Genomic DNA, 27,173 nt, shown 5'->3' with positions numbered 1-27,173 from the left:
ATCTGATCACCATTTGGCCTTCTAGCTAAACAGTTTTCAGGGTTACTCAGATTTCAACATGACATGTCTACTGGAGAAAGGTCCATACTACCAAAACAGAACAAGGCAGAACCACAGGACTCAATACACAAAGGATTACATTAAAATGACTTAATTTACTTCAAGCTTTCTCTGTGCCATTTTGTGTCTAGAATTTTTACCCATGTCAAAATATGACAAACTGTTGTTTCAAAATGCTTGGAGCCATGCAATGGGAATGTGACATTGCCAACATCCATACTGAATTGCCAAGAAAAGCCATAGCGCTGCACTTGAACAGTGTTTTTTTCTGTCCTATATTTGATGCCAAATAACATGCTTTTATTTAATATGTTAGCAAGCTTGATGGGAAACTCGTTTCTTGATTCTAAAAACAAATCTATGCCAGTGAGTCGTCAGTCAATAAGAAATGTCTTAGCTTGAAGAAATTGTATTTTTTTTTGAAAAATATCTTTCTCTATTAAGGACAAGGAGACCAATTCATCTCGAGCAGGCAGCTCAGAAGTGAATGTGGTAGTTGCTTTGTTCAGCAGCCAATTGTGGACACCTGTGAAATGAAGGCCAATCTACCTTGTTGCTTTCTGTATATCATTAAACCAACAGAAGCAATCTGTAGCCCAGCCTGCTTTTTCTGATGTGTACAACCCTCACAGCAGAGCAGAGATTTAAAAAAGCACATTCTCAATGATGGTGGGAAGCTTTTTATTTTAAATTCACTCCCTGGGTTTTTAATTTGGTGGAGTTATAGAAGCCTTTAGTGTCAGTATACTCACCCAAATGAATGCACATGGGAATGAGAAAAATGTGTGTTATGAGGAATAGGTGGTAGAGAATTGAACATTTTACTATTTTGCACCCAGAGACTATATGAAGTACTCCTACATCTGGTACAGGATAGCCCAAATGTGATGAAAAGTTCACCTTGGACAATGTAGTAAAAAAGCCAAAGAAAATGGTATGAAGAGCTATTCGGCCCTTTGGGCTTGCTTCTTCTAAAGGACCATGAATTTCCCCTCAAACTACTCAATTCCTTTACTGGTTGCAAGTAATACCTTATCATTCAATTGTCACAACTGGGACTGGCCATCACCTTCCAGTGTTTTCCCTTCAATACAAATCCTTATCCAGTAACCAATTTATTTCATAACCAGATATTTAAAAGGAATTACACAGTGAATCTTCTATTTTCCACACTCCATTCTTGGTGCCTCTCTGATGTTACAGTATAAACCAAAGTCAAAGGATGGATTGTCCTCCATGTGTCACTATAAACAACACCAATTCTCTAGTTCAGTAGGACCCACTTCAAACTCCTCAGCCCAAACTGTTTCTACACCTGCCAGTTTAAAGTGCACCTGTACCAGTTGTCTCCTTCCAACCAGCTAAATAAATAAATCTTGTGAGGGTTAACATAAAATCATGCATGCGTGGACATTCCTCAAAAAACAAGGACGCTATGTGGAACATTTCATAAGAACAAAGTTGGGTATCTCCACTTAACACGCCACTTGTATCCAAAAGTTAAGTCTTGATTATTGCTCCAGAAGGGCTCAGTGAATGAGAAATATGGACCAGAAATGTTCCAAATCTGACCCCTGTTCCATGCTAAGTTAGCTGAGGGAATAAGGATGCTCCAGTTTTCCTCAACATCACTTGGTTAGGCAATGGGAAGGGGAAAAAAAGCAACTGAGAATGTTCTCTTCCAATTATTATCCATTCCATTAATCCATGTTATAAGGGACTTTAATGAGTATTAGGTGAGAAGAAAATTGAGTCAAATATTCTGTTGGCACTTACTATTGTTACAACCGAGGCGGGAGGTGTGCACTCTCTTTTCTCGTTCCACTTCTCCACAGATCACAACATAGATTTAAATGTTTGCCTGGTTACCGATACAGCCAAACATATACCCTATTTTATATCCCAGAATAAAATACACCAACCAGATTTCTTTAATAAACAACAAAATTATCAGTTTATGAAACAAGACTTAACCAGTAATGAAGCAAAGCATTAACACACAGATTGAAATATGAAAGTTCCCTTTTTAAATTCCCCAATTACACACACACGCACTGGAAAAAAAGAGAAAAGTCTCTCTGCAGAGGACTGTTACAAAAAAAAGACAGAAAAAGACGACTTTTGCCAAATACTTACTAATTCTCGATGAAAAAAAAAAGATATGGAAGGATGTCAGTTGTCCCTATTTTGGTCTGGGGTCCGGGTCACTGGGATAGTTTCAGAAGCAGTCCGTTCTACAAATGTTGATAATTATTCTAGTAGATTTTCTAGGAGAAATGTAGCATCAGGGTTTTCGCCAGCACACACTTGAATCGCACATTTTTGTCCAGCTTCTCAGGAGCTATGCAGCACCAGGGATTTTAGCTCTCCCACACTGGGGGCTGTATTTTAATAAGCCCTCAACATTGGAATCCATTGGAGTGGGGGGGGGGGGGGGTGCCTGAACTTGGCCCCAGATGATGCCTGCCACGGATCTTGATGCTGGCAGGGCCCGGCCTGATCCTCCCAATGGTGGGGCACCGTGGCAGTCCCCCCACCACTCAGCGACAGGACCACAATCACCATATGCAAATGCATAAAATTAATAGATTTGCATGTACTTACCCTTAATCTATATGGCCCGCTGCGATCTTCAGCCCCGCAGCAGGCACTCCCGCACCTTCGGATCCCCGTCCGGGAAACGAGGCGCCACACTGGTGGAGAGAGGGAGGAGGTAAATTTATCAGTGTTGGGGGGGTCGGGAAACGGGGTCAAATAAACGTCATGGGTGTAGGGGATGGTGGGAAGGGTTGTATTTTAAACTTAATGCAGTTTGTAGTTTGTGGGGGGGGAGGGGGGAGGGGGGGGAAGGTCAGATGTTTGTGGGGGAGAGGGAAGGGCAAATAGTTAATTTAATTGTTATTGGGGGGTAGGAAAGGGGCAAAAGAAATGTATTTATTTAATTTTATCCATCTGTCTTTAAACATTTAAATAAATTGGTAGGGCTGACAGCCCTTTAAAAAAATTGCGTCAGCGCCTGCACACAGGCAGCTGACGCCATTGCCGGGGAGGACAGCCCACCTCCTCCACATGACTGGGGTGGGGGGAGGGGGGGGCCACACCTCGGCTATTTAAATGAGCTGCTGTGCTTGAGACAGCTCTTTGGCGTGAGGCCCGTCATTTCTGGGGCTCACCGCCATAAAATCCAGCCCTGGATCTTTGCAGGATTTCTTCAAACAGGTTGAGAAGGTGGTGAGCTGGGTGGTTTCTTTTTTTCCTTCGCAGGAAAACACCTATTGTCTTCAAGCAGTTCATACCCCAACTGAACTGAAAACAATGTCCAAACCCCAAACAGGAGAGTCGACCTCTTGACCTTCATAAACCTGGACATATGGCTTCTCTGTAACCATTTTTTCCAGGTCATCAAGGGTTCTGTTGTTTACTGAGTCCAAAGCACATGATTTCCAGCACAGGTGGCTTTCAAACAACATCTCGTGTCCTTTTGGTGAACTTGGCAAAAAAAAAAATCCATGGAATCTTTTCAGTTTTAACACAAGGCCTCAAAAAAATAAAATATTAAAGAAAAAGGAAGCACTTTCATAACACTATCAAGACTAACACATGAATAACCACCAGTTGGGAACCAATGGATACCCCCAGCAACAAATTTACAATTTACATCTAAAAGCAATACTGGTTACAGGGTAGGGCAGATGGCAGTGATAATGCGTAGAAGTCAAACCATGACAATGTAGAACAGGCTCGATGGACTAGCTGATCTTTTCCTAGCCTTTGTTTTCATCTGCTCATAGAAGTTGTCGTACAAAAAGGTTAAAAATTTTCCCAGGTTATGTGAATTGTATAATAATATTCCATGACAATATGAAAGGCACAATTCAACATGGTGGCTCCTCATCAGACCCCTTTCCTATCCTGAGTGGCGTGAAATAGGGCTGTGTTCTCGCACCCACACTTTTTGGGATTTTCTTCTCTCTGCTGCTTTCACATGCGTTCAAGTCCTCTGAAGAAGGAATTTTCCTCCACACAAGATCAGGGGGCAGGTTGTTTAACCTTGCCCGTCTAAGAGCGAAGTCCAAAGTACGGAAAGTCCTCATCAGGGAACTCCTCTTTGCTGGTGATGCTGCTTTAACATCTCACACTGAAGAGTGCCTGCAGAGTCTCATCGACAGGTTTGCGGCTGCCTGCAATGAATTTGGCCTAACCATCAGCCTCAAGAAAACGAACATCATGGGGCAGGACGTCAGAAATGTTCCATCCATCAATACTGGCGACCTCGCTCTGGAAGTAGTTCAAGAGTTCACCTACCTAGGCTCAACTATCACCAGTAACCTGTCTCTAGATGCAGAAATCAACAAGCGCATGGGAAAGGCTTCCACTGATATGTCCAGACTGGCCAAGAGAGTGTGGGAAAATGGCGCACTGACACGGAACACAAAAGTCCGAGTGTATCAAGCCTGTGTCCTCAGTACCTTGCTCTATGGCAGCGAGGCCTGGACAGCGTATGTCAGCCAAGAGCGACGTCTCAATTCATTCCATCTTCGCTGCCTCCGGAGAATATTGGACATCAGGTGGCAGGACCGTATCCCCAACACAGAAGTCCTCGAGGCGGCCAACATCCCCAGCTTATACACACTACTGAGTCAGCGGCACTTGAGATGGCTTGGCCATGTGAGCCGCATGGAAGATGGCAGGATCCCCAAAGACACATTGTACAGCGAGCTCGCCACTGGTATCAGACCCACCGGCCGTCCATGTCTCTGCTTTAAAGACGTCTGCAAACGCGACGTGAAGTCCTGTGACATTGATCACAAGTCGTGGGAGTCAGTTGCCAGCGTTCGCCAGAGCTGGCGGGCAGCCATAAAGGCGGGGCTAAAGTGTGGCGAGTCGAAGAGACTTAGCAGTTGGCAGGAAAAAAGACAGAGGCGCAAGGGGAGAGCCAACTGTGCAACAGCCCCGACAAACAAATTTTTCTGCAGCACCTGTGGAAGAGCCTGTCACTCTAGAATTGGCCTTTATAGCCACTCCAGGCGCTGCTCCACACACCACTGACCACCTCCAGGCGCTTACCCATTGTCTCTCGAGATAAGGAGGCCAAAGAAGAATGATAATAATATGTGATCTTGCAGTCCATAAATTTAATTTAACCAACTTATGAGCATTTTTGAGGGTGAGATTTAAGGTTGCGAACGCAACCTTAGATAACTTATTTTCTGCTGCTGGAACATGCCTTGGACCTCAATTCACTTTGTCACTCTTCTATATCCGCCATTTGAATTATAATCTTCACCCCTCCACCACATAAACTTTGTACGTATTTCCCTTCAGTCTGAACAACACAACAAATTGTAAGTGTTGAAAAGTATCACAATTGATGCATAACTGTAGTTATATCATTAATTTTCAAAATAAAAAATGTGCTGCTCTGCAGCTGGACAGTCAAAGAATTGTTATTTTACAGCATTTCAATTTTACTCTCCTTAAACACTGAAAAAAACACTTATAATTTATTCTATTTGCAAGAGAAGCTACATGTTTTCAGAAGGACAAAGTAAGCTTAATACGGAGTGCATATTCTCTTCCTTTGCTATCCCAAGCCCAGAGAAATTAGGTATAGGCTGATAAGAGCCAAAGTTTAGGGACACTCACGTGCAAGGCAGTACTGAAGTTCAACCATCTAAAACCATGTAGAGGGTGCTCGTAACATTTTTGCTGTTCGCCTAACTTGGACCACCAAGGTTAGGGCATTAGTTTGTAAAGTTTTTTTGAGCTCCCAACAATACACCAAAGCTGGCTAATCAATCATCAACTGTATTCTGAAGAAATCAGGAACTTCTTAGGCTCAGCTATCAGATTACCAAATCTGCCAATCTCTTATGTTATCTTGGAGCCAACCTGACACAAACAGAATGGGTTTATCTCTCCCCTGAAAAAGGATAGTCACTAGTTGGTTATTTGATAACCGATAAACATGGGTTTAACCTCTCTCTAGGCAGACAGGAAATACTATGGACTCCTGGGCAGGATGGTGAGCAGCATGATTGCATCGCCATTATTTTTCAGACTGCAGTAATGAATGTACCTCAAACCTCAATTAATGGGTTTCACTAATTGAAGCCTAATGAAGGTTGGCACTGAATCCTGGATATGTGAATACATGTTTACATAACTGGTGTCCAGAGAACAACTTTCCGTTAAAAGCTGTAAGTTTCCAAATCAGCTATCAGCACAATGGAATAATCTATAAAGCAGAGCTTCCCATGTACCAGCCATCATGATTTTCCAGATGTTCAAGTCCAAAGTCAAGTACAAGACTTTTTAGTACCAATTGCTTAATCTCTCTCTTCATGAGATGAGGAGAAATTTCTTCACCCAGAGAGTGGTGAGTCTGTGGAATTCGCTACCACAGAAAGGAGTTGAGGCCAAAACATTGCGTGTTTTCAAGAAGGAGATAGATATAGCTCTTGGGTCTAAAGGGATCAAAGAGTATGGGGCGAAAGCGGGAACAGGTTACTGAGTTGGATGATCAGCCTACTGAGTTGGATGATCAGCCATGATCATAATGAATGGCGGAGCAGGCTCGAAGGGCTGAATGGCCTACTCCTGCTCCTATTTTCTGTGTTTCTATGTAAGTAAAATGGCAAAGCTACATGCTGCTGAGAACCCAAGTACCCTTCAGGGTGCTGAGACAGGTCAGTGCAGGCTGGATCCAACCCTCTTTCCCTGTAACCATTTCTCGTTTTTGTTACAATTCCACCTGACAGCTTGAACCTGGATCTTGCAGATGGCCCTTACACTGTGTGCTCCGGACCTCTGAATCACTTCTATTGTGTATGGGGTTAGCATCCTTCTTGATGCAATTTTATTGCTGCAACATAGTTAAACATTCAAACTGATTAGGATATAATGTTTATGCTAAAGCTTAAGCAGTTATGGTATCTGAATTCCCAAATCCCTCAGGACTATGGGGGGAGAGTAGAGCAGTGGGATTAGTTTTGGATTTCTCAAAGAGTCACCACAGACACAATGGCCAAATTATCTCCTTCTGTGTCACAAACGTCCAAGGTCTAAATCTCGAGAGATGTTTATTCTTGTGTATAAGTACCAGGATTCAATTTGTGACCTGTGCTAATTTAGCTTTTTGCAACAAGGCAGAAGTTGGAGAACTAAGTAGTGTCTTCGGGCTTGGGGGGGATGTGGGGGGGGGGCGGGGAAATGATTGGGGATCCTGCTTTTCACTGTCAGCCAGTGACTCTTGCTGGAAAGTCCACATTTGTGGAGATTAGAAAGAGACAGGACCAGGTTTGGAGTGATTGCCCTCCAGGATTGGACAGTCTGCTGACAGTTAACCATCCAGGCTCTCACGTGCACAATAGCCAATTGGGTAGGGTACGAGATGGCTGTCAGACACTTGGAACCATACCCGAGCAAGAGTCAGCAGCTTAAAGAGAGAATTGGTATTTGCATATAACTAAAAGAAAAAATAACCTTATTTTGCATTTATTTTCTTATAGTTATGCTGCTAGGCTCACATTTCAAAGTGCTATGATTTGAAGCTATATTGGAATGTTGGTTTTGTGACAAAATACTCTAACAGGCAATTACAGGAAAATTGAAAGCTTTGTATACACTACATCCATTATTCCAGTCCAGAAATGTTAAGATATGAATGTAAAATATGAACCTTTTAAAACTTCCATTTATTTTTGTGCATAATTTAACTAGAGAGCCATCAAAAATTATCAATGTTTTGACAAATGGCACTACCCGGGGTAGGGAAGAAGAAACATTGAGGGAGTCAGTGTGCTGAACACTGTCTAGATTAAAAATTGGATCCAGAATTGGGTCTTGCAACTTAACATTTAATTAAATTGTCCAAATGGGGGAGCGAAGGAGATCGATGGAACTAAGATATTGAAGACACAAATTTATTTGTGCTATTATTGGAACATGATTTTTTTGGAAATAGCATCTATAAAGTAAATAAGGATATTGTGCATGTCCTGCTGACTGTGCTTCTTCAGTTCTATGATTTTAGCATTTTCAGCTAGCTCAAGAATGTGCATACAAGGATTTTTTGTGAAGCTTAAACTGGGAGAATTGCATTACGAACATACGAACTTACAAATTAGGAGCAGGAGTAGGCTGCTTGAGTGATGTGTTTTATGAGTGTTTTGGTTTCCGAAATTATATGCTGCAGTATTAAATTGTCAATCTTTCAGTCTTCATATACAGATCGTCCACAATTTTGTTATTTTCCCTTCTCTTTGCAAATCATTAGCATTAAAAATTAGGTAAAGTTGTATTGAAGGCATATACCCCATAAATGTAATTTTTTTCTCTCTTTCTCGAGCTCCTGCTGGGTATATAGTCCCATAGGTATTGGCAGCCTTTATTATTTTGCTGGGGTATGGTCCCACAGGTATTGGCTAAATTGGCCATTATTTCATGCATGAACCTAGGCAGTCAACATCAGTGTTTTAAAATGACTGCATTCAGCCACAAGCACCCCATGTTCAGAAGTGAGAACATGAGCGATTATCTGCTCCCTAATCTATGTTGCTGATGCCAATTGTTACCCATGCTGAGACCATCTAATTCAATGAGTTTGAAAATCAAACTTGGCATCTTTTGATCCTGGTTTTATCCTTTAAGTGGCCCACAGTCCCTTTTAAGATTATATTTGTGCCTGGATTACTGGATTTCCCTTTCTTAACTAAGGATTGCCAATACCAACTAGCGACGATGTTTGTACTGAGTTCAGTTAATCGGACACAGGCCAGGAAACAAAACTGGGACCTTTTAGAGCTGGATGATTCAACTACTCTTTGAATAAATTTCTATATCAGTATTTTTGGAATCTGACAACTCAGAAGAAAGAGTGTTAACAACTATCTTCAGCCTCCTTACACTGTGGGGCTCAGCAATTTAGTTATGCCAGTTCTCAGTTTCAGCACCTTTGAAACAAAACATTCCAAAAAGTTTAAATAACTGCTAAAGTTAACAATAATTATTGGATTTCTATGAAGTGTGCTGATGGTGAGACCCTCCAAGTACAAAATCTCATTGCGTACTTGGAAATGTGAAATTTGTGATAAGAAACCCAAGGCTAAACTATTTGCTCTGTTAAAACAACGGAACTTCTAACACCTTGCTACATAGATGTAATGCTTATCTGACTTAGCTTAAATAAAAATAAGATAGGAATATAAAAAAAAACAGCCATTCAGCTCATCTAATTTGCTGCATTACTAGCTATGTCAATGACTCGATGGAGTACTTGGTGTCATAAGGAGTTACATGTACAGGAATATCCCTGACTCAATCCTCAGAGTGCTACATTTGGTATCCAGGCTCCTGTGCTGAAGAAGCAGGCTGAAATAATTGAAATAGAAACAAGAAATGCTGGAAATACTCAGCAGGTCTGGCAGCTTCTGTAGAGAGAGAAGCAGAGTTAACTTTTCAGATCAGTGACCCTTCATCAGAACTGACAAATATTAGAAATGCAAAAGGTTTTAAGCAAGTAAAGTGGGGGTGGGGCAAGAGATAACAAAAGAGGTGTTGATAGGACAAGGTCACAGAGAATAACTGACTAGAAGGTCATGGACCAAAGGCAAACGGTATGTTAATGATGTGGTGAAAGACAAAGCGTTAGTACAGAGAGGGTATCAATTGACATTAAAATGAACAGCTCTGGCCCCAAGCACAAACATGAAAAAAAAGTGGATAGGCACAGTAGAAACAAACTAAAATAAAATAAACAAATAAAAAAGAAAAACTCACTCAAAATAAAAAGGGGGGGGGGGGGGGGTCCGTCATGCTCTGAAATGATTGAACTCAATGTTCAGTCCGGCAGGCTGTAGCCTGCCTAATCGGTAAATGAGGTGCTGTTCCTCGAGCTTGCGTTGATGTTCGCTGGAACACTGCAGCAATCCCAGGACAGAGATGTGAGCATGAGAGCAGGGGGCGGTGTTGAAATGGCCAGCAACCGGAAGCTCGGGGTCATGCTTACAGACTGAGCGGAGGTGGTCCACAAAGCGGTCACCTAATCTGCATTTGGTCTCCCCAATGTAGAGGAGACCACATTGTGAGCAGCGAATACAGTATACTAAATTGAAAGAGGTACAAGTAAATCGCTGCTTCACCTGAAACGAGTGTTTGGGACCTTGGATAGTGAGGAGAGAGGAGGTAAAGGGGCAGATATATTACACCTCCTGCGATTGCAAGGGAAGGTGCTGTGGGAAGGGGATGAGGTGGTGGGGGTAATGGAGGAGTGGATGAGGCTGTCGCGGAGGGAACGATCCCTTCGGAATGCTGACAGGGGAAGGGAGGGGAAGATGCGTTTGGTAGTGGCATCACGCTGGATGTGGCGAAAATGGCGGAGGATGATCCTCTGGATGTGAAGGCTGGTGGGGTGGAAAGTGAGGACAAGGGGAACCCTGTCGCGGTTCTGGGAGGGAGGGAGGGGAAGGGGTGAGGGCAGAGGTGCAGGAAATGGGCCAGACATGGTTGAGAGCCCTGTCAACCACAGTGGGGGGGAATTCTCGGTTGAGGAAAAAGGAAGACATATCAGAAGCGTTCCTGTACTGAGGAATTAGGCTGAAATAATCCAAGGTTCTTGTTCATGCTGGTTATCCACTGACCTGACTTGCATGCGTGTGGTCTTTGGGTGAGAACAGGATCTAGCTTGCTGTGATTGAGACCCATGGTAAAATAATCTGCTAACATTCACGATCAAGAATCACACATGAAGAATGGACACTTAGGTGATGTATATGAAGGTTCACATAAATTAACAAGTTCAGGAGAGAATGGGAGAAGGGAGGAAAATTGTGCTAATAAGTACGTCTGAAATTTGCAAAAGGTGCGAGAGTCCAGTAGCTCCTTCACCAAATCTGTGGGTTACCAAACCGTGAGCTAGAGAGACTAGAAAGGTTGTAGGTTTGTGCTGAATATACTGATTTGACCAGCATGGCAATTGCAGTCCCCGGATTAGGTAGATGGGGAAAAAAGCCAGGTTTCCCACTTCTGACTGCTAGGCGATTAAATCTGCTGGAACTACATATGGAATCCATGCATCTGCCCTGAACAGGGTGCTGTGGTAACACCTGTGAACTTACAGAAAGATGATCTGGCTCAGTTGAGATGTCTCCCATAAACAGCCTGCCGACAGTCACCGTCATGGTGCTTATAAAACTGTACATCAGGAGAGGAAGAAAAATTGGCAGAAAAAAAATCACCTTATAACCATTGGTATTGTCTTAAGCTATTAAGTTAAATGTAAATAAATGAAAAAGCTTGGCTGTTTCCTTCCTTCCTCCACCCCTCCAAATATTTATCTCTTCTGTGACCAACAAAGTCCATAAACCCATCGAGGAAAATCAAACCTTTCGGAAATTTTGTGCCCTACTTTTGTATTTTTGACCTCTGGCACAGTATAGTACAGCTAAATAGTAAAATGTGCCCAGAAAAATGGATATTTAAAAAAAAACCACATAAGTCATATAAGGATTGAACCCACCCCTCACCCCCAGATCAAATTTCTAAGAAAATAGGAATGCACACCAACACTGAGGCCAAAGTTTACAAATTCAGTTCCTAAAAGGTGCTATAAATTAGTGAGACACAACTGTATTTTACTGCAGCGATGAAGCAAAACACAGCTCTTAGCAGTTAATGTTACTCAGAAATTAAATTATGTGCCTTAATGGAAGTAGCCCCTGATGGATCATAGAAATGAGAAGATAAACAGAGATCTTCAAATTGCTGTTCTGACTTTGAATGCTCTGTGTCCCTCATCCACCCACGATAATTCTCTCCAGCAGCACTTATGTCCATTGTTCCTAGCCACAAGCTCAGCTCACACTATTACAGCTGACCAAACAGCTTATCTGCCTGCTCTCAGTTCCTTCAATACATGACTTAGAACTCCATCCACCCAACATCCAATGCGCATGAGAGAACTGGTAAGAGATCTCAACAAACTTGACAGCTGGCCAGAAACCTTCCCTTGACAGCAACTGTGCCTCTCCCTTGCTATGCAGGTCAGCCCCTCTGCAATATTGATGTCAAATCCCACAGTATGAGCTAATAAAGAAGCCACTGTAAAAGACCAGATATTTTAGGCAACATTATTTATTAATAGTACCACCACCGTATTGAAATGACTGTCTGAAATAGCCGTTGGCATCTTACTAGTATGGGGAGAATAAATTGCAGGTAATTTCAGGGGATATGGGCGTCGCTGGTTAGGCCAGCATTTATTGCCCATCCTTAATTGCCCTTGAGAAGGTGGTGGTGAGCTGCCTTCTTGAACCGCTGCAGTCCTTGGGGTGTAGGTACACCAACAGTGCTGTTAGGAAGGGAGTTCCAGGATTTTGAACCAGTGACAGTGAAGGAACGGCAATATAGCTCCAAGTCAGGATGGTGTGTGGCTTGGAGAGGAACTTGCAGGTGGTGGTGTCCGCATGCACCTGCTGCCCTCATCATTCTAGGTGGCAGAGGTCGTGGGTTTGGAAGGTGCTGTTGAAGGAGCCTTGGTGAATTGCTGCAGTGCATCTTGTAGATGGTACACACTGCCGCCACTGTGCGTCGGTGGTGGAGGGAGTGAATGTTGAAGGTGGTGGATGGGGTGCCAATCAAGCGGGCTGCTTTGTCCTGGATGGTGTCAAGTTTCTTGAGTGTTGTTGGAGCTGTACCCATCCAGGCAAGTGGACAGTATTCTATCACACTCCTGACTCGTGCCTTGTAGATGGTGGACAGGCTTTGGGGAGATGGGAGGTGAGTTACTTGCAACAGAATTCTCAGCCTCTGATGTGCTCTTATAGCCACAGCATTTATGTTGCTAGTCCAGTTTAGTTTCTGGTCAATGGTGACCCCCAGGATGTTGATAGTGTGGGATTCAGTGATGGTAATGCCACTGAACATCAAGGGGAGATGCTCAGATTCTCTCTTGTTTCAGATAGTCATTTCCCGGCACTTGTGTGGCATGAATGTTACTTGCCACTCATCAGCCCAAGCACATTGTCCAGGTCTTGCTGCAAAAAGACACGGGCTGCTTCAGTATCTGAGCAGTCGTGAATGCTGAACATTGCGCAATCATCAGTGAACATCCCCACTTCAGACCTTATGATGGAGGGAAAGTCATTGATGAAGCAGCTGAAGATGGTTGGGCCTAGGATACTACTCTGAGGAACGCCTGCAGTGATGTCCCGGGACTGAGATGATTGAACTCCAACAACCACAACCATCTTCCTTTGTGCTAGGTATGACTCCAACCAGCGGAGAGTTTTCCCCTTGATTCCCATTGACTCCAATTTTGCTGGGGCTCCTTGATGCCATATTAGGTCAAATGCTGCCTTGATGTCAAGGGCAGTCACTCTCACACCTCTGGCGTTCACCTCTTTTGTCCATGTTTGGACCAATCCTGTATTGAGGTCAGGAGCTGAGTGGCCCTGGCTGAACTCAAACTGAGCAGGTTATTGCTGAGCAAATGCCGCTTGATAGCACTGTCGACGACCCCTTCTATCGCGAGTAGACTGATAGGGCACTAACTGGCCGGGTTGGATTTGTCCTGCTTTTTGTGCACAATACTATTGCCGGAATGTTGTCAGGGCCCATAGCCTTTGCAGTATCCCATGCCTTCAGCCGTTTCTTGATATCACGTGGAGTGAATTGGATTGGCTGAAGACTGGCATCTGTGATGCTGGGGACCTCAGGAGGAGGCCAAGATGGATCATCCACTCAGCATTTCTGGCTGAAGATGGATGCAAATGCTTCAGCCTTGTCTTTTGCACTGATGTGCTGGGCTCCCTCGTTGATGAGGTTGGGAAGTTTGTGGTGCCTCCTCCTGCCGACTGTTTAATTATCCACCGCCACTCACGACTTGATGTGGCAGGACTGCAGAGCTTAGATCTGGTCCGTTGGTTGTGGTATCGCTCAGACCTGTCTATTGCATGCTGCTTCTGCTGTTTGGCATGCAAGTAGTCCTGTGTTGTAACCTCGCCAGGCTGACACCTCATTTTTAGGTATGCCTGGTGCTGCTCCTGGCATGCCCTCCTGCACTCCTCATTGAACCAGGGTTGGTCCCCCAGCTTGATGTTAATGGTAGAGTGGGGGATGTGTCAGGCCAGGAGATTTTAGGTCTTGGTTGAATACAATTCTGCTGCTTCTGATGACCCACTGCGCCTCAAGGATGCCCAGTTTGAGTTGCTAGATCTATTCGAAATCTATCCCATTTAGCACAGTGGTAGTGCCACACAACATGATGGTGGGTACCCTTAGCGTGAAGGCAGGACTTCACGCTGTAAGGACTGTACGGTGGTCACCCCTGCCAATACTGTCATGGACAGATGCATCTGTGACTGATAGATTGATGAGGGCGAGGTCAAGTATGTTATTCCCTCTTGTTGGTTCCCTCACCAACTGCCACAGACCCAGTCTAGCAGCTATGTCCTTTAGGACTCGGCCAGCTTGGTCAGTAGTGGTGCTACCGAGCCATTCTTGGGTGATGGACATTGAAGCTCTCCACCCAGAGTATATTTTGTGCCCATGCTACCCTCAGTGCTCCTTCCAATTGGTGTTCAACATGGAGAAGTACTGATTTATCAGCTGAGGGGGGGTTGCGGTAGGTGGTAATCAGCAGGAGGTTTCCTTGCTTGTGTTTGATCTGATGCCATGTGAATTCATGGGGTCCGGAGTCAATGTTGAGGACTCTCAGGGCAACTCCTCCCAACTGTATACCACTGTGCCACCACCCAGGTGGTCATACCCAGGAATGATGATGGTGGTGGTATCTGGGACATTGCCTGCAAGGTATGATTCCATGAGTATGACAGTGTCAGGCTGTTGCTTGACTAGTCTGTGGGACAGCTCTCCAAATTTTGGCACAAGTCCCCAGATGTTATTAAGACGGACTTTGCAGGGCCGACAGGGCTAGGTTTGCCCTGGTCGTTTCCAGTGCCTAGGTCGATGCCAGGTGGTCCGTCGAGTTTCATTCCTTGTCTTAAGACTTTGTAGCAGTTTGATACCACTGAGTGGCTTGCTAGGTCATTTCAGAGGGCATTTTAAGAGTCAACCACATTGCTGTGGGTCTGGAGTCGCATGTAGGCCAGACCAGGTAAGGACGGCAGATTTCCTTTCCTAAAGGACATGAGTGAACCAGATGGGTTTTTATAACAATTGACAATGGTTTCATGGTCGCCATTAGACTAGATTTTAATTCCAGATTTATTAACTGAATTCAAATTTCACCATCTGCCGTGGTGGGATTTGAACCCATATCCCAAGAGCATTAGCCTGGGCTCTGGGTTACGAGTCTAGTAAAATTACTACCATGCCACTGCCTCCCCATAATTATTGCCTAGTTGCAGTTTTTTGCACAGGTGTATTTATAAAGTAAGAAAAACAACAAAAATGGTAGAGCAAGTTCCTTTTCTGTATAGCAACTAGTAGCACATTTCAACACTTGCACCTTTTTATTTGAACCTATCAACTCAGGATGCTATAAATTTATATTAGCTCCGTTGTTCCCGTTAGACCGAGCTGTATAAGTGATTATGATGGCCGACGAACATGTCCCTGCTTAAAGGTTTTTTTTTAATGAGTTTCTCCTGGGTGAAGTTGCCATTCTTCTTGCATGACCCTTGATGGTGAATACCGGTTGAATATTCAATGGCTTTCACAAGGTCTGATTCTGTCTTCACACAATGTCCACACACATTCATTTTCTAAAGGGATCACAGGATAGCAATCAAGAGTGGGAACCCCTAATTTTTCCTTTCCTAGTTCAGGCCAATTGTAACATCATCAACATGCCCCCACTAGTAAGGGATTTGCAAAATAGCCAACATTTATCACTGGAGAGAAGAGAGAGGCAACTTGTATCTGTGCAGTGCAGAAGTAATCTCTGTGCTGATCATAAACCCTATAAAAGTTAATACAAAAACTTAAATCAAAAAAATCAGTTTAAAACTATGAAGAGTGCACTTGAATAGATAAACAGAATTGTACTTGGAGATCCACATTATAGAATTTTGCTTTTCAATGAAACTCACTTGCACCTGTGCCATTCATAAGTCACCTGCTTGATTCAATCAGAGAAACAAAATTATTTAAACACACAATCCGCGTGGATTAACCTCTAGGCTGCAATATGTTAGTTTGCCAATGATTCAAGCAGCTTCAATGAAAGAACTGTAAACTCAGAACAGGAAAAGATGAAAATATATCCATATATTATATCTGCACACACTTTCCACCATTTTTTTCTATTTTAAATTCCTATGTTTGCATTTACAATAGAAACTGTATATGTACACTTATCAGGCTTATCAACAATCAGTGGACAGCCTACACTTCCTTCCTGAACGTCTGCTCATTTGTGTACAAGTCCCTAGCCCTCTACAACCCTATTGTGGATAACTGTACTGACATCGTACTTTTAACCGAAACTTGAAGGGCAACACCTTGCCCCTTACTGAAGCCTCCACATCTGGCTATACTATGCACCGGCTATGCTATCCAAACTTCCGCATTGATGATGTGGCCTTTATCACCAATGCACATCATCATCTCCTTCCAGCATCTCACCCCATTCCATCTGTCTCACTTTTCCTTTAAAGTCCTCATCTTTCTCCTACCTGTCCTTCTCCCCAAGCCCCATCCAAGTTTCTCCCCAAGATATCCTAAACGACTCTTCGCTTTTAAAGTCAAACTTCATCTCAGCTCCCCTGTTCCTGGTTTCCTGCCGCCTTCACATCTTCTTTAAAACGCGCCCTACAAATGCTCTTACCCAAATTCACAGCCACTTGATCACCGACAAAGCCACTTTCAACCACTTCCTTGCAACCCTTACCACCCACATATCCCTAATCTCTTTCAAAGATCTTCTTTCCTTCTATATCCAACCCTGAAATCCCTCCAATCAGGATTTTGCCCCTCCCTCAGCACCAAAACAGCCTGAAGCAAAGTGACAAAATATTATCTGTGACCATGGTGCATTATCCCTCGTTGGCTTCTCTGCAGTCTTCAATATGGTTAATCACACTATTCTCCAACACGTCTCCTCTATTGTCCAACTCTGTGGGAGTGGCCTTACTTAGTTCGACTCTTACCTTCCGAATGTTCCCAGGGCATCTCTAGAAATGCCTTCTCTTCCCATCCCCACACCATCACCTCTGGAGTCACCTGACAATATATCGTTGGTCCTCTCATTTATGTACTCCTTAGCAACCTTACTGCAGATATGGGGTCCACCACTTCTCTTGAGCCCTTCACTCCTTCTGTGCTGTCAGACTGCTGTCTTGAATGAACTGCAGTTTCCTCCAACTAAATACCAAGAAGACTGAAGCATTGTCTCAAGTGTCTGTTACAACATCCATTCCCTTACCACCAATTCCATTCCTTTCTCTAGCCATTGTCTCAGGCTGAACCAGATTGCCCACAACCTTGGTTGTCCTGTTCAATCCCAAGCTGAGCTTCTGACTCCATTTTCCCTGCAGGCTTAGGGACCCTGATGTCAGGGTCAAATGAGGGTCAGAAGCCACCACTGTGTGGGAAACAGTCAACTGGCAGTGATTTTCCCCGAATTCACCAATTAATAGCCAGAGGGCGGGCTTGCTGTCCTTACTCTCAAAGCTGGAGGGCCAATAGGAGACCCTCCAGCCAGAAGCCTTTCCAAGTGAGAGAGAGAGAGGGGACCTCAAGATCACAGAATTGTTACAATGCAGGAGGCGGCCATTTGGCCCATCGTGTCTGCACTGGCTCTCTGAAAGAGCAATTCCCTAGTTCCATTCCCCTGCTTTCTCTCCGCAACCCTGTACATTCTTCCCTTTCATATAACTGTCTAATTCCCTTTAGAATGCTTCAATTGAAGCTGCCTCCACCATGCTCTCAGGCAGCGCATTCCAAACCTTAACCACTCGCTGTGTGAAAAAGTTTTCCTCATCACACTTTTGCTTCTCTTACCAAATACTTAAAATCTGTACTCTCTCATTCTCGATCCTTTCACGAGTGGGAACAGTTTCACTCTATCTACTCTGTCCAGGTCCCTCATGATTTTGAATACCTCTAGCAAATCACCTCTCAGCCTTCTCTTCTCCAAGAAAAACAGTCCTAATTTCTCCAATCTATCTTCATAACTGAAGTTCCTCATCCCTGGAACAATTCTCGTGAATCTTTTCTGTACTCTCTCCAATGCCCTCATGTCTTTCCTAAAGTGCGGCGCCCAGAACTGGGCAATACTCCAGCTGAAGCCGAACTAGTGTCTTATAATAGTTCAACATAACTTCCTTGCTCTTGTACTCTATGCCCCTATTAATAAAGCCCAGTATGCTTTATTAACTGCTCTCTCAACCTGTCCTGCCACCTTCAATGACTTATGCACATATATACCTAGGTCCCTCTGCTCCTGCATCCCCTTTAGAATTGTACTCTTTATTTTATATTGTCTCTCCATGTTCTTCCTACCAAAATGAATCACTTCACATTTCTCTGCATTGAACTTAATCTGTCACCTGTTTGCCCATTCCACCAACTTGTCAATGTCATTTTGAAGTTCTACACTATCCTCCTCACAGCTCACAATGCTTCCAAGTTTCGTATCATCTGCAAACTTTGAAACTGTGTCCTGTACACCAAGGTCTAGGTCATTGACATATATCAAGAAAAGCAAGGGTCCCAACACTGATCCATGGGGAACTCCACTATAAACCTTCTTCCAGCCTGAAAAACATCCATTAACCACTACTCTTTGTTTCCTGTCACTCAGCCAATTTTTTATCCATGTTGCTTCTGTCCCTTTTATTTCACGAGCTACAGGTTTGCTCACAAGTCTGTTGTATGGCACTGTATCAAACGTCTTTTGAAAGTGCATATACACCACATCAACAGCACTGCCCTCATCAACCCTCTCTGTTACCTCCTCAAAAAACTCCAGCAAGTTAGTTAAACATGATTTTCCCTTAAGAAATCCATGCTGGTTTTCCTTAATTAACTTGCATTTGTCCATGTGACTATTGATTTTGTCCCAGATTATTTTTTCTAGAAGTTTACTCACCACTGAAGTTAAACTGACTGGCCTGTAGTTGCTGGGCTTATCTCAACACCTTTTTTGAATAACGTTTGCAATTCTCCGTCCTCTTGCACCACCCCCGAGTCTAAGGAAGACTGAAAAATTACGGCCAATCCCTCTGCGCTTTCCACCCTTCACTTCCCTCAGTATCCTTGGATGCATCCCATCTGGTCCTGAGTCTTTATCCACTTTAAGTACAGACAGCCTATCTAGTACTTCCTCTTTATCAATTTTAAACCCCTCTAGCGTCTGATTTACCTCCTCTTTCAACATTGCCTGGGTTGCATCTTCTTCCTTGGTAAAGATAGATGCAAAGTATTCATTTAATACCTCATTATGCCCTATGCCTCCATGTGTAAATCCCCTTTTTGGTCCCTAATCGGCCCCACTCCTCCTTTTACCACCCTTTTTCTATTTATATGCCTATAGAAAACTTTGGGATTTCCTTGAATACTAGCTCCCAGTCTCTTTTCATGCTCTCTCTTTGCTTCTCACCACCTCTGGACCTTCTATATTCAGCCTGGTTCTCAATAGTATTTTCTACCTGGCATCTGCCATAAGCACACTTTTTCTTCTTTATCTTAATCTCTACCTTTTTTGTCATCCAGGGAGCTCTGGATTTGTTTGCCCTACTTTTCCCCTTTGAGGGAACATACCTTGACTGTGTCCAAATTATCTCTTCTTTGAAGGTAGCCCATTGTTCATCTACTGGCTTTCCTGCCAGCTTTTGACTCCGATTCATTCGCCCCAACTCCATTCTTAGCCCAGTGAAGGCACCCTCTCTTCAACCTTTTTAACTTTTAAATTAAAAGATCTCCCCAGCAGTCGGACCACTCCACAAGGTGGCCTGGTGCCACTGCTGAGACTGGGCAGGCGGGAGGGCCTCAAAGCCTGCCTGAAGCGCTGGCCCCCTAGTCTGCTGCCAAGAGGCTGCCTCCAAGCAGCTGGCCTGTTCCCTGCTGCCTCCAGGGGCCGGAGGTTGGCTGGAAAACTCCAGTTGGCTTCTGACAAAAGGCCTCAATAAGCCTTCAACTATCGTTAAGTAGCTACCCGCCACTTGCAGAGAGGTCGCCCTGCTGTCACGGATCCTGCCTCGGGGAAAATAGCCCAGGGCGGGATAGAGATAGCAAACCAGCATGCTGGTGTGAAATTCCGTGCCTGCCTGCCTTCATACTTGCCCCAATCGGGCCCTAAAAATCCAGTGCCATATCTTTTCTATTACAAATACATCCTACTTCCCACTTCCCTAACATTGCCTTCTTCTATTTCTACCTCAGACAATCTGCTGCTGAAATTCTCATCTATGTCTTTGTGACCTCCAGATCTACTACGCCATTGTTGTCCTGCCTGGCCTTCCATCAAGCTCAGCTCACTCAAAACTCTACTACTCATATCCTATTCTGAACTCTCGCTTCTGAGTCACAAAGTTCTGAGTTCAAGCCCCACCTCAGGGCTTGAGCACAAAAAGCAAGGCTGACACTTCAGTGCCACACAGAGGTAGTGCTGCACAGTTGGAAGTGCTATCTTTCAGATGAGACAGTAAACCCAGGCTCCATTTGCCTGCTCGGGTGCATGTAAAAGATCCCATAGCACTATTTTGAAAAAAGAGCAAGTGAGTTATCGCTGGTCTCCTGACGAATATTTATCCCTCAATCAACATCACAAAATAACAGATTATCTGGTTATCACATTACTGTTTATGGGAGTTTGCTGTGTGCAAGTTGGCTGCTGCATTTTCTACATTACAACACTGACTATGCTTCAAAAGCACTTCACTGGCTGTAATACACTTTGAGATGTCTGGTGTTTGGAAAAAGCGCTATATAAATGCAAGTCTTTTTCTTTTTTATGTCCTGCTCAGCCATCACTCTATCAGATGGCCTACATTTGTACCCCATCCTCCATATTTAAAATTCACATCCTTGTGCCCCTCACAATGGTTGCAACCATGTCTATCCCCACATCCCAAGTGGTTCACTAATGTCCTTCTTGGGGAAAAAAAAACATGCCACCCTGACTTGGCCTGGCCTAAAGGTGACTCCAGCCCCACCTAACATACTTGATTGTTAATGATCATTGAGGTGGCCTAACAAACCACTCATTTGTCAGGGCAACACATATGGCCATGCTGACATTGCAAATCATGCAAACAAATAGGAAAAGTCCCTTATGACATGGACTGCTTTCAACCACCCAGGTACTTGAAATTCCCTTCCCAAACACTTCCACCTCTCCTTCTCCAAGACTCTTCTTAAAACCCACTTTTTTGTCCAAACTTTAGGATACTTGTGTTTCTATTCTCAACTTCTTTGTCACATTGGCAGTCTTTCTTCAAACCTCTGTGAAACACACTGGGATGTTTTTCTATTTTAAAGGTGCTATAGAAATGCAAGTTATTATTGTTGACATTCACTCTACAGGATATAAAAAATGGACACTTGACTGAGGAACTGGCAGGCTGCTGGTATCCATTGGACTGCACCTTACCAACAGTTGGTGCTTCCAGGAAAAAAAGCCTTTCCACAGGGATAAATTAATTGCTGCTTCAGCTGCAAATAAAAATTGATTCAATAACAACAACTCATATTTATATAGCACCATTAACATGGTAAAATGTCCCATGGTGCCTTAGAAATAAAATGTGGCACTGAGCCATATAAGGAGATATCAGGACAGACGACCAAAAGCTTGGTCCAAATCGTAGATTTTAAGGCACTTCTTAAAGGAAGAAAGAGAGGCAGAGAGCCAGAGGGGCTTAGGGAGGAAATTTCAGAGCTCAGAGTCTTGGCGGTTGAAGGCACAATGATGGAGCAATTACAATTGAGGATGTGCAAGCGACCACAATTAGAGGAGCGCAGATATCTTCAAGGGCTGGAGGAGGTTACAGAGATAGGGAGGAGCGAAGTCATGGGGAGACCAAGCGCAGACTGGGTGACCGCTTTGCGTAACATCTCCGCTCAGTCCGCAAGCAGGACCCTGAGCTTCCGGTTGCTTGCCATTTCAACACTCCCCCCTGCTCTCATGCTCACATCTCTGTCCTGGGATTGCTGCAGTGTTCCAGTGAATATCAACGCAAGCTCGAGGAACAGCATCTCATCTACCGATTAGGTACACTACAGCCTGCCGGACTGAACATTGAGTTCAATAATTTCAGAGCATGACAGCCCCCCATTTTACTTCCATTTTGAGTTATTTTTTCTTCTTTTTTTTTTACATTCTTTTTTACATATTTCACAATCTTTTTTTTGCATTTATTTCATTTCATCTTAGTTTGTTCAGTTTGCTTACCCACTGTTTTTTATTTTCAGGTTTGCACTTGCCGCTGTTCAATATTCAGTGCATTAATACCTAATCTGTACTAATGCTTTGTCTTTCAACACACCATTAACATATTGTTTGCCTTTGCTCCATGACCTTTTGGTCAGCTATGTGGCCTGGTCCAATCTACACCTCCTTTGTTATCTCTTGCCCCACCCCCACTTCACTTGCTTATAACCTGTGACTTTTCTAATATTTGTCAGTTCCAAAGAAGGGTCACTGACCCGAAACGTTAACTCTGCTTCTCTTTTCACAGATGCTGCCAGAACTGCTAAGTGGTTGCAGCATTTCTTGTTTTTATTTCAGATTGCCAGCATCCGCAGTATTTTGCTTTTATGAGAATTTTAAAATTGAGGCATTGTTGGGAGCCCATGTAGGTCAGCAAGCACATGGGTGATGTGTGAACTAAACTTAATGTAAGTTAAGACACAGGCAGCAGAGTTTTGGACGACCTCAACTTTTTGGAGGGTGGAAGATGGGAGGCCGGCCAGGAGTGTGTTGTAACAGTCAAGTCTATACAAAGGCACGGAAGAAGATTTCAGCAGCAGATGAGCTGAGGCAGGGGCAGAGTTAGGCAATGTTACAGAGGTGGAAATAGACTGTCTTAGCAGCAGCAACAAACAATGGAGATAGTATAAATTTTTAGTTACTTGACACAATAAAGTAAGTGTAAATAAAAACATCTACATGTACCAAAATTTACCACCAGTCCGTTGGTGCAAGACATAGCATCATGTCTCAGCTTTCTGACTGTGTTGTTTCAGTGTAACTTCATGTCTCAGCTTTCTGATTCATTTGTTCAACACTTCACTGACAGGGCTAACAAGCAAGAAAGGAGATGTGGCAGAGGACCAACCAATGACTGAACTGTCCTACTGGTTTGATCAGTTTCACTGACAGGCCTATTGACAAGTGTCAACTGATGTGTATTGAAAATCGGAATTTAAATTTTTATCTGTGAGCAATGTTATGAAAGAAATAATAATTAAGTGATATATGCAGTATAGAAGCTGAAAGCAAGTTATTATGAAAGGCTACAAGAAGCATGTCACACATACTCTTATGCAAATGAACTACAGAAAATAAGAAATTATAAACATATAGCTCTGCTAAGGTCCTTTTATCAAAGTTTTTTTTAAACTATCAGATTTAGTACCTTTAGTATTTATATATTTGACCAACATATAACCTGGTTAATTTTAAATTTTACATAAGTTTTTTTATTCAGCAAACTCTACGAATTAAGATTGTTTGCTTTGGCTCATGGTACAATGATATGCAAAATTTTTGTAAAATACATGCAAAATTCTAAAGCTCCCAAAAGGCAATGAGTAATGACCAGAGTTTAAAAACCTCCAAAACATACAGATGTATATACTCACTCATCATCCGGTGTGAGCTGCACAGGTTCACTTGTAAACTGAGTGTCGAAGTTTTCCAAACCGTAGTCATCTGTGATCTGTGGTTTAAATGGAGGAGTCACCTGCTTCTTCTCCAACTGAGAAAAAAAACAGGAGCAAGTCAGAACTGGGCACACAGATCAGAGGAATGTGGAAAAATTAAATTCAAAATATGCAAGTTATAATAGATTTTCCAGCACACAGTAAAATACTCTTAACAGACACTGAAGTTTAACTTCAAGAGCTCTGACAAACAAAGTCAACGAATCTGGAATGAGAACAGAAAGTGTCAGAAATACTCAGCAGGTCTGGCAGCAAGTGTAGAGAGAAGCAGAGTTAACATTTCAGGTCTGGCATCCTTTCCATTTGCAAAAAATGAAAAAAGGTCGAGGATGAAAAATAGCCACAGCCCATCAGTTTGTCCCTCCTGTATTCCAACATTTGTCGTGCTGCCAAACAGAATTAATTTGTTGCATCATTGTGTGCAGAAGGACACTTTGGGTGAGCGCTAAGAAATATTGCAAAAATAAAGTTTTGTTTATTGTTTGGAGTTGAGGTTTACAGTAGTAAATAAATGCCCAGAAAATTGCTTAAATGGCCCAAAGGTTGTTAGAAAGCTCAAAGCCAAGGGTATTATTGCACATATAAATATTGGGCTGAATTTTTCCAGCTTGCTGCAGATTCAAAAATGGCAAGGTGCACGCGTGAGAGTTACTCCAAGGAGCCACCGCGATATTTAGCCCGGCAGCTCATTTACATGCTGGACAGAACGCCACCCCCCCCCACCACCACTGATGACGTAGAGGGGGCGGGTGTAGAGGAGATCTGAAGGCATGGGAGTTCCGGCAACCTACCAGAATATCGCAGCAGGACGGTGATTAATTAATTCATTTTAATGTATTAACATATTTAAATTGTGATGCCACTGCCGAGCGGTTGGGTGGGGGTGGGAGGGAGGGCGCTGCCACGACGCCTTGCCGCCGCCAGTAATATGGGCCCACGGCGAGCCTCTCCCTGAGGTATTTTCTGGGCCCCCCCACCACGACCCCAGATATCAAGGGCGGCCAGTAAAATTCAGCTCATTGAGGGCAGTTTACCAAACTGCAGACTGAATATGGCTCAGGGCTTTTTTCTCTCACTCAAATTGTATCCCTGAATTGAGTCTCAATTTTTTTTTAAAAAAAGGAACTTGTTTTGGTATTTGTTATATGCTCACATTGTCTATGCTTTATAATAGTATATTTGTTCCACTTCTTGGCAATATTTACAAAGAATTGAAAATTTATAATAAATGTCAAAATAGGTATCTGTCTAAAAGGACTCTTCAGTAAATTGTGTTTAACCTTTTGATCATTGGGTGTAATCTCATTTTGTTTGAAATTTCTTTTCCAATTGCAATTTCTCACCTTAATTAATTCTTCCTTTGATCACTGAAGAGTAAGTTCAAACTGTTATCTTCTTGGAAGTTTAATCTGACGATTCACTTCCTTCAGATTGTTAAAATAATTGAGGAGAATTGACTCCAATGCAAGGCATCTACGGTCTATTGAAAGAATTGGGCTTGATCAGCATACTGACTTTTTCCAACTCAATTACTAAAGCTGAAGTCGTACTGTGACAAAATCAACAAGAGGGATTACTGAGTGATTCCTTTTAGTATGACGAGCTTTACAACTTGTATACGTCTAGGAAATTTATTTTGATTTTTAAAGTCGATCTTGGGAGTTTTAACACCATCAAAAATTTGGAAATGTTCATGTTTACATGTTGCTGTTTAGTACATGGGATTACAGTTAAAAGTAAGTGCAACAAAGCTTATGACTTTGATGCTAGTCATTGTTGGGAGCACCTAAAGGCTTGGAGGATTGAAATTTGGAAAGTTATAGGTAAATACATTTCTGTTGCAAAATTCATGCTTCAGCAATGTACTGGATCTATATTAAGTAGTGCAAATGTGGATTGTTCAACAATCATTGAGCATGTGCTTAGACTTCAATGTACACAGGTTAAAGTTCCAGGCAATGATCAGGCTTGCCAGTGGCTCTGGGGTATAAGGTTTGACCACTGGCATTCTGCATGGATTTTACGTTATTACAATATTACAATCACACTTCTGCACCAGCTGATCCAACAGATAACTTACAAAACTCATCACACTTCTGGCTGGTGGAGTATTGCCAGCTCCCACAGGGTCTTGGAACTCAAGATATGAAAGGACTATCTTAAATGCTTCGTTGTCAAACAGCTCATCTGATGTGTGAAAATGAAAGACAGCCTGTTCTATAAGTTGACAAATTCAAGGCATGATAATTTTTTGTGCAAATAAAATGTATAAATAATTGTTAAAAACAAATACTTCACAGCAGAGTATTTGTTTGCCACTTGAACAATATTGCTGCCATCATAAATGTCTCAATCAAACCCATGAATCTCAAAAGAACTTAGAGACACACAATGAAAATCACTGAAGACAGAAGATGTAGTAACAAACTGAGGGGTTGGGAATGCCACAAATCAATTTTTATACTACTTTTCAACTGCACTGTGCCAGCTGTACTGAGGCAACTGGGCTCAACACTGCTGCAAAACACCAAGAAAAGAACGAAAAAAGGAACCCTTCAATATTTTACATAAAATAAAGTTTCTGGGAGTGAGATAATGGCTGCAATTCAATCTCAGGTCTTGGTTCACAAACTAGAGTATCAGCAGAATTGCTGAAATACAGTTTTACAATTCCGCCCCAGAAGTCAATTAATCTGAAACTTTCTTTGCCAATAGACATTTAAAAAGTGAAAACTAGTAGCTCTTAGATATATAATTATCACAATTGTTACGGACAGGTGAGAGATGATAGGGATTGTTCCCCTTTTTTCACCTCTCGACTGATCGAAGACGGTGTTTTTTTTTTAAACTGTTTTTTAAACTCAAGTGCTTTAATGGTCAAGAACACACAAATGACAGGTTTTCTCATAAGTTTTAAAAGAAAGATAAATGTTTATTATACAATACCTGAAATATATGCAGCAGCACTCACTTTCTCACTCATACAGATACACAGACACTCAAGAAAAAATAGAGATTACAAAGATAACATGCGTTACGTCTGATGATTTTAAAGCATCCTCTGTTAAACTTGCTCTTCCCTGGGGTGAAGACTTGAAACGAAGCAGGCCTGTCATCTTTACCTTGTTCACTGCAGAAAGACTTGGGAGATTTAGGAAGACAGACCCGCTGCTGCAGACAATTCTGGTTATATTCCAGCCAAAGGTCACTGGTCAAGTCCTGGTGTGATTTCTGAGGTAGGGAGTTCAGGGCCAAACTCTAGT

General features: G+C 42.9%; 1 protein-coding gene across 3 annotated transcripts in view; it reads right to left on the bottom strand.

Moving 5' to 3' along the window:
* Window positions 1–27,173, bottom strand: part of prkcz (protein kinase C, zeta) — a 744,042-nt gene that overhangs the window by 38,968 nt on the left and 677,901 nt on the right. For all 3 annotated transcript variants that reach the window (XM_068017159.1, XM_068017160.1, XM_068017161.1), the window contains one exon: window positions 23,830–23,945. In XM_068017159.1, coding sequence (XP_067873260.1) covers window positions 23,830–23,945 — 116 coding nt within the window. The remainder of the gene's footprint in view (window positions 1–23,829; window positions 23,946–27,173) is intronic.

The sequence above is a fragment of the Heterodontus francisci genome, chromosome 37 (assembly GCF_036365525.1).
Source record: "Heterodontus francisci isolate sHetFra1 chromosome 37, sHetFra1.hap1, whole genome shotgun sequence".
NCBI classification, from domain to species: Eukaryota; Metazoa; Chordata; class Chondrichthyes; order Heterodontiformes; family Heterodontidae; genus Heterodontus; species Heterodontus francisci.
Note: the sequence above shows the minus strand (reverse complement) of the source record. Positions and strands in the feature narration are given on the sequence as shown.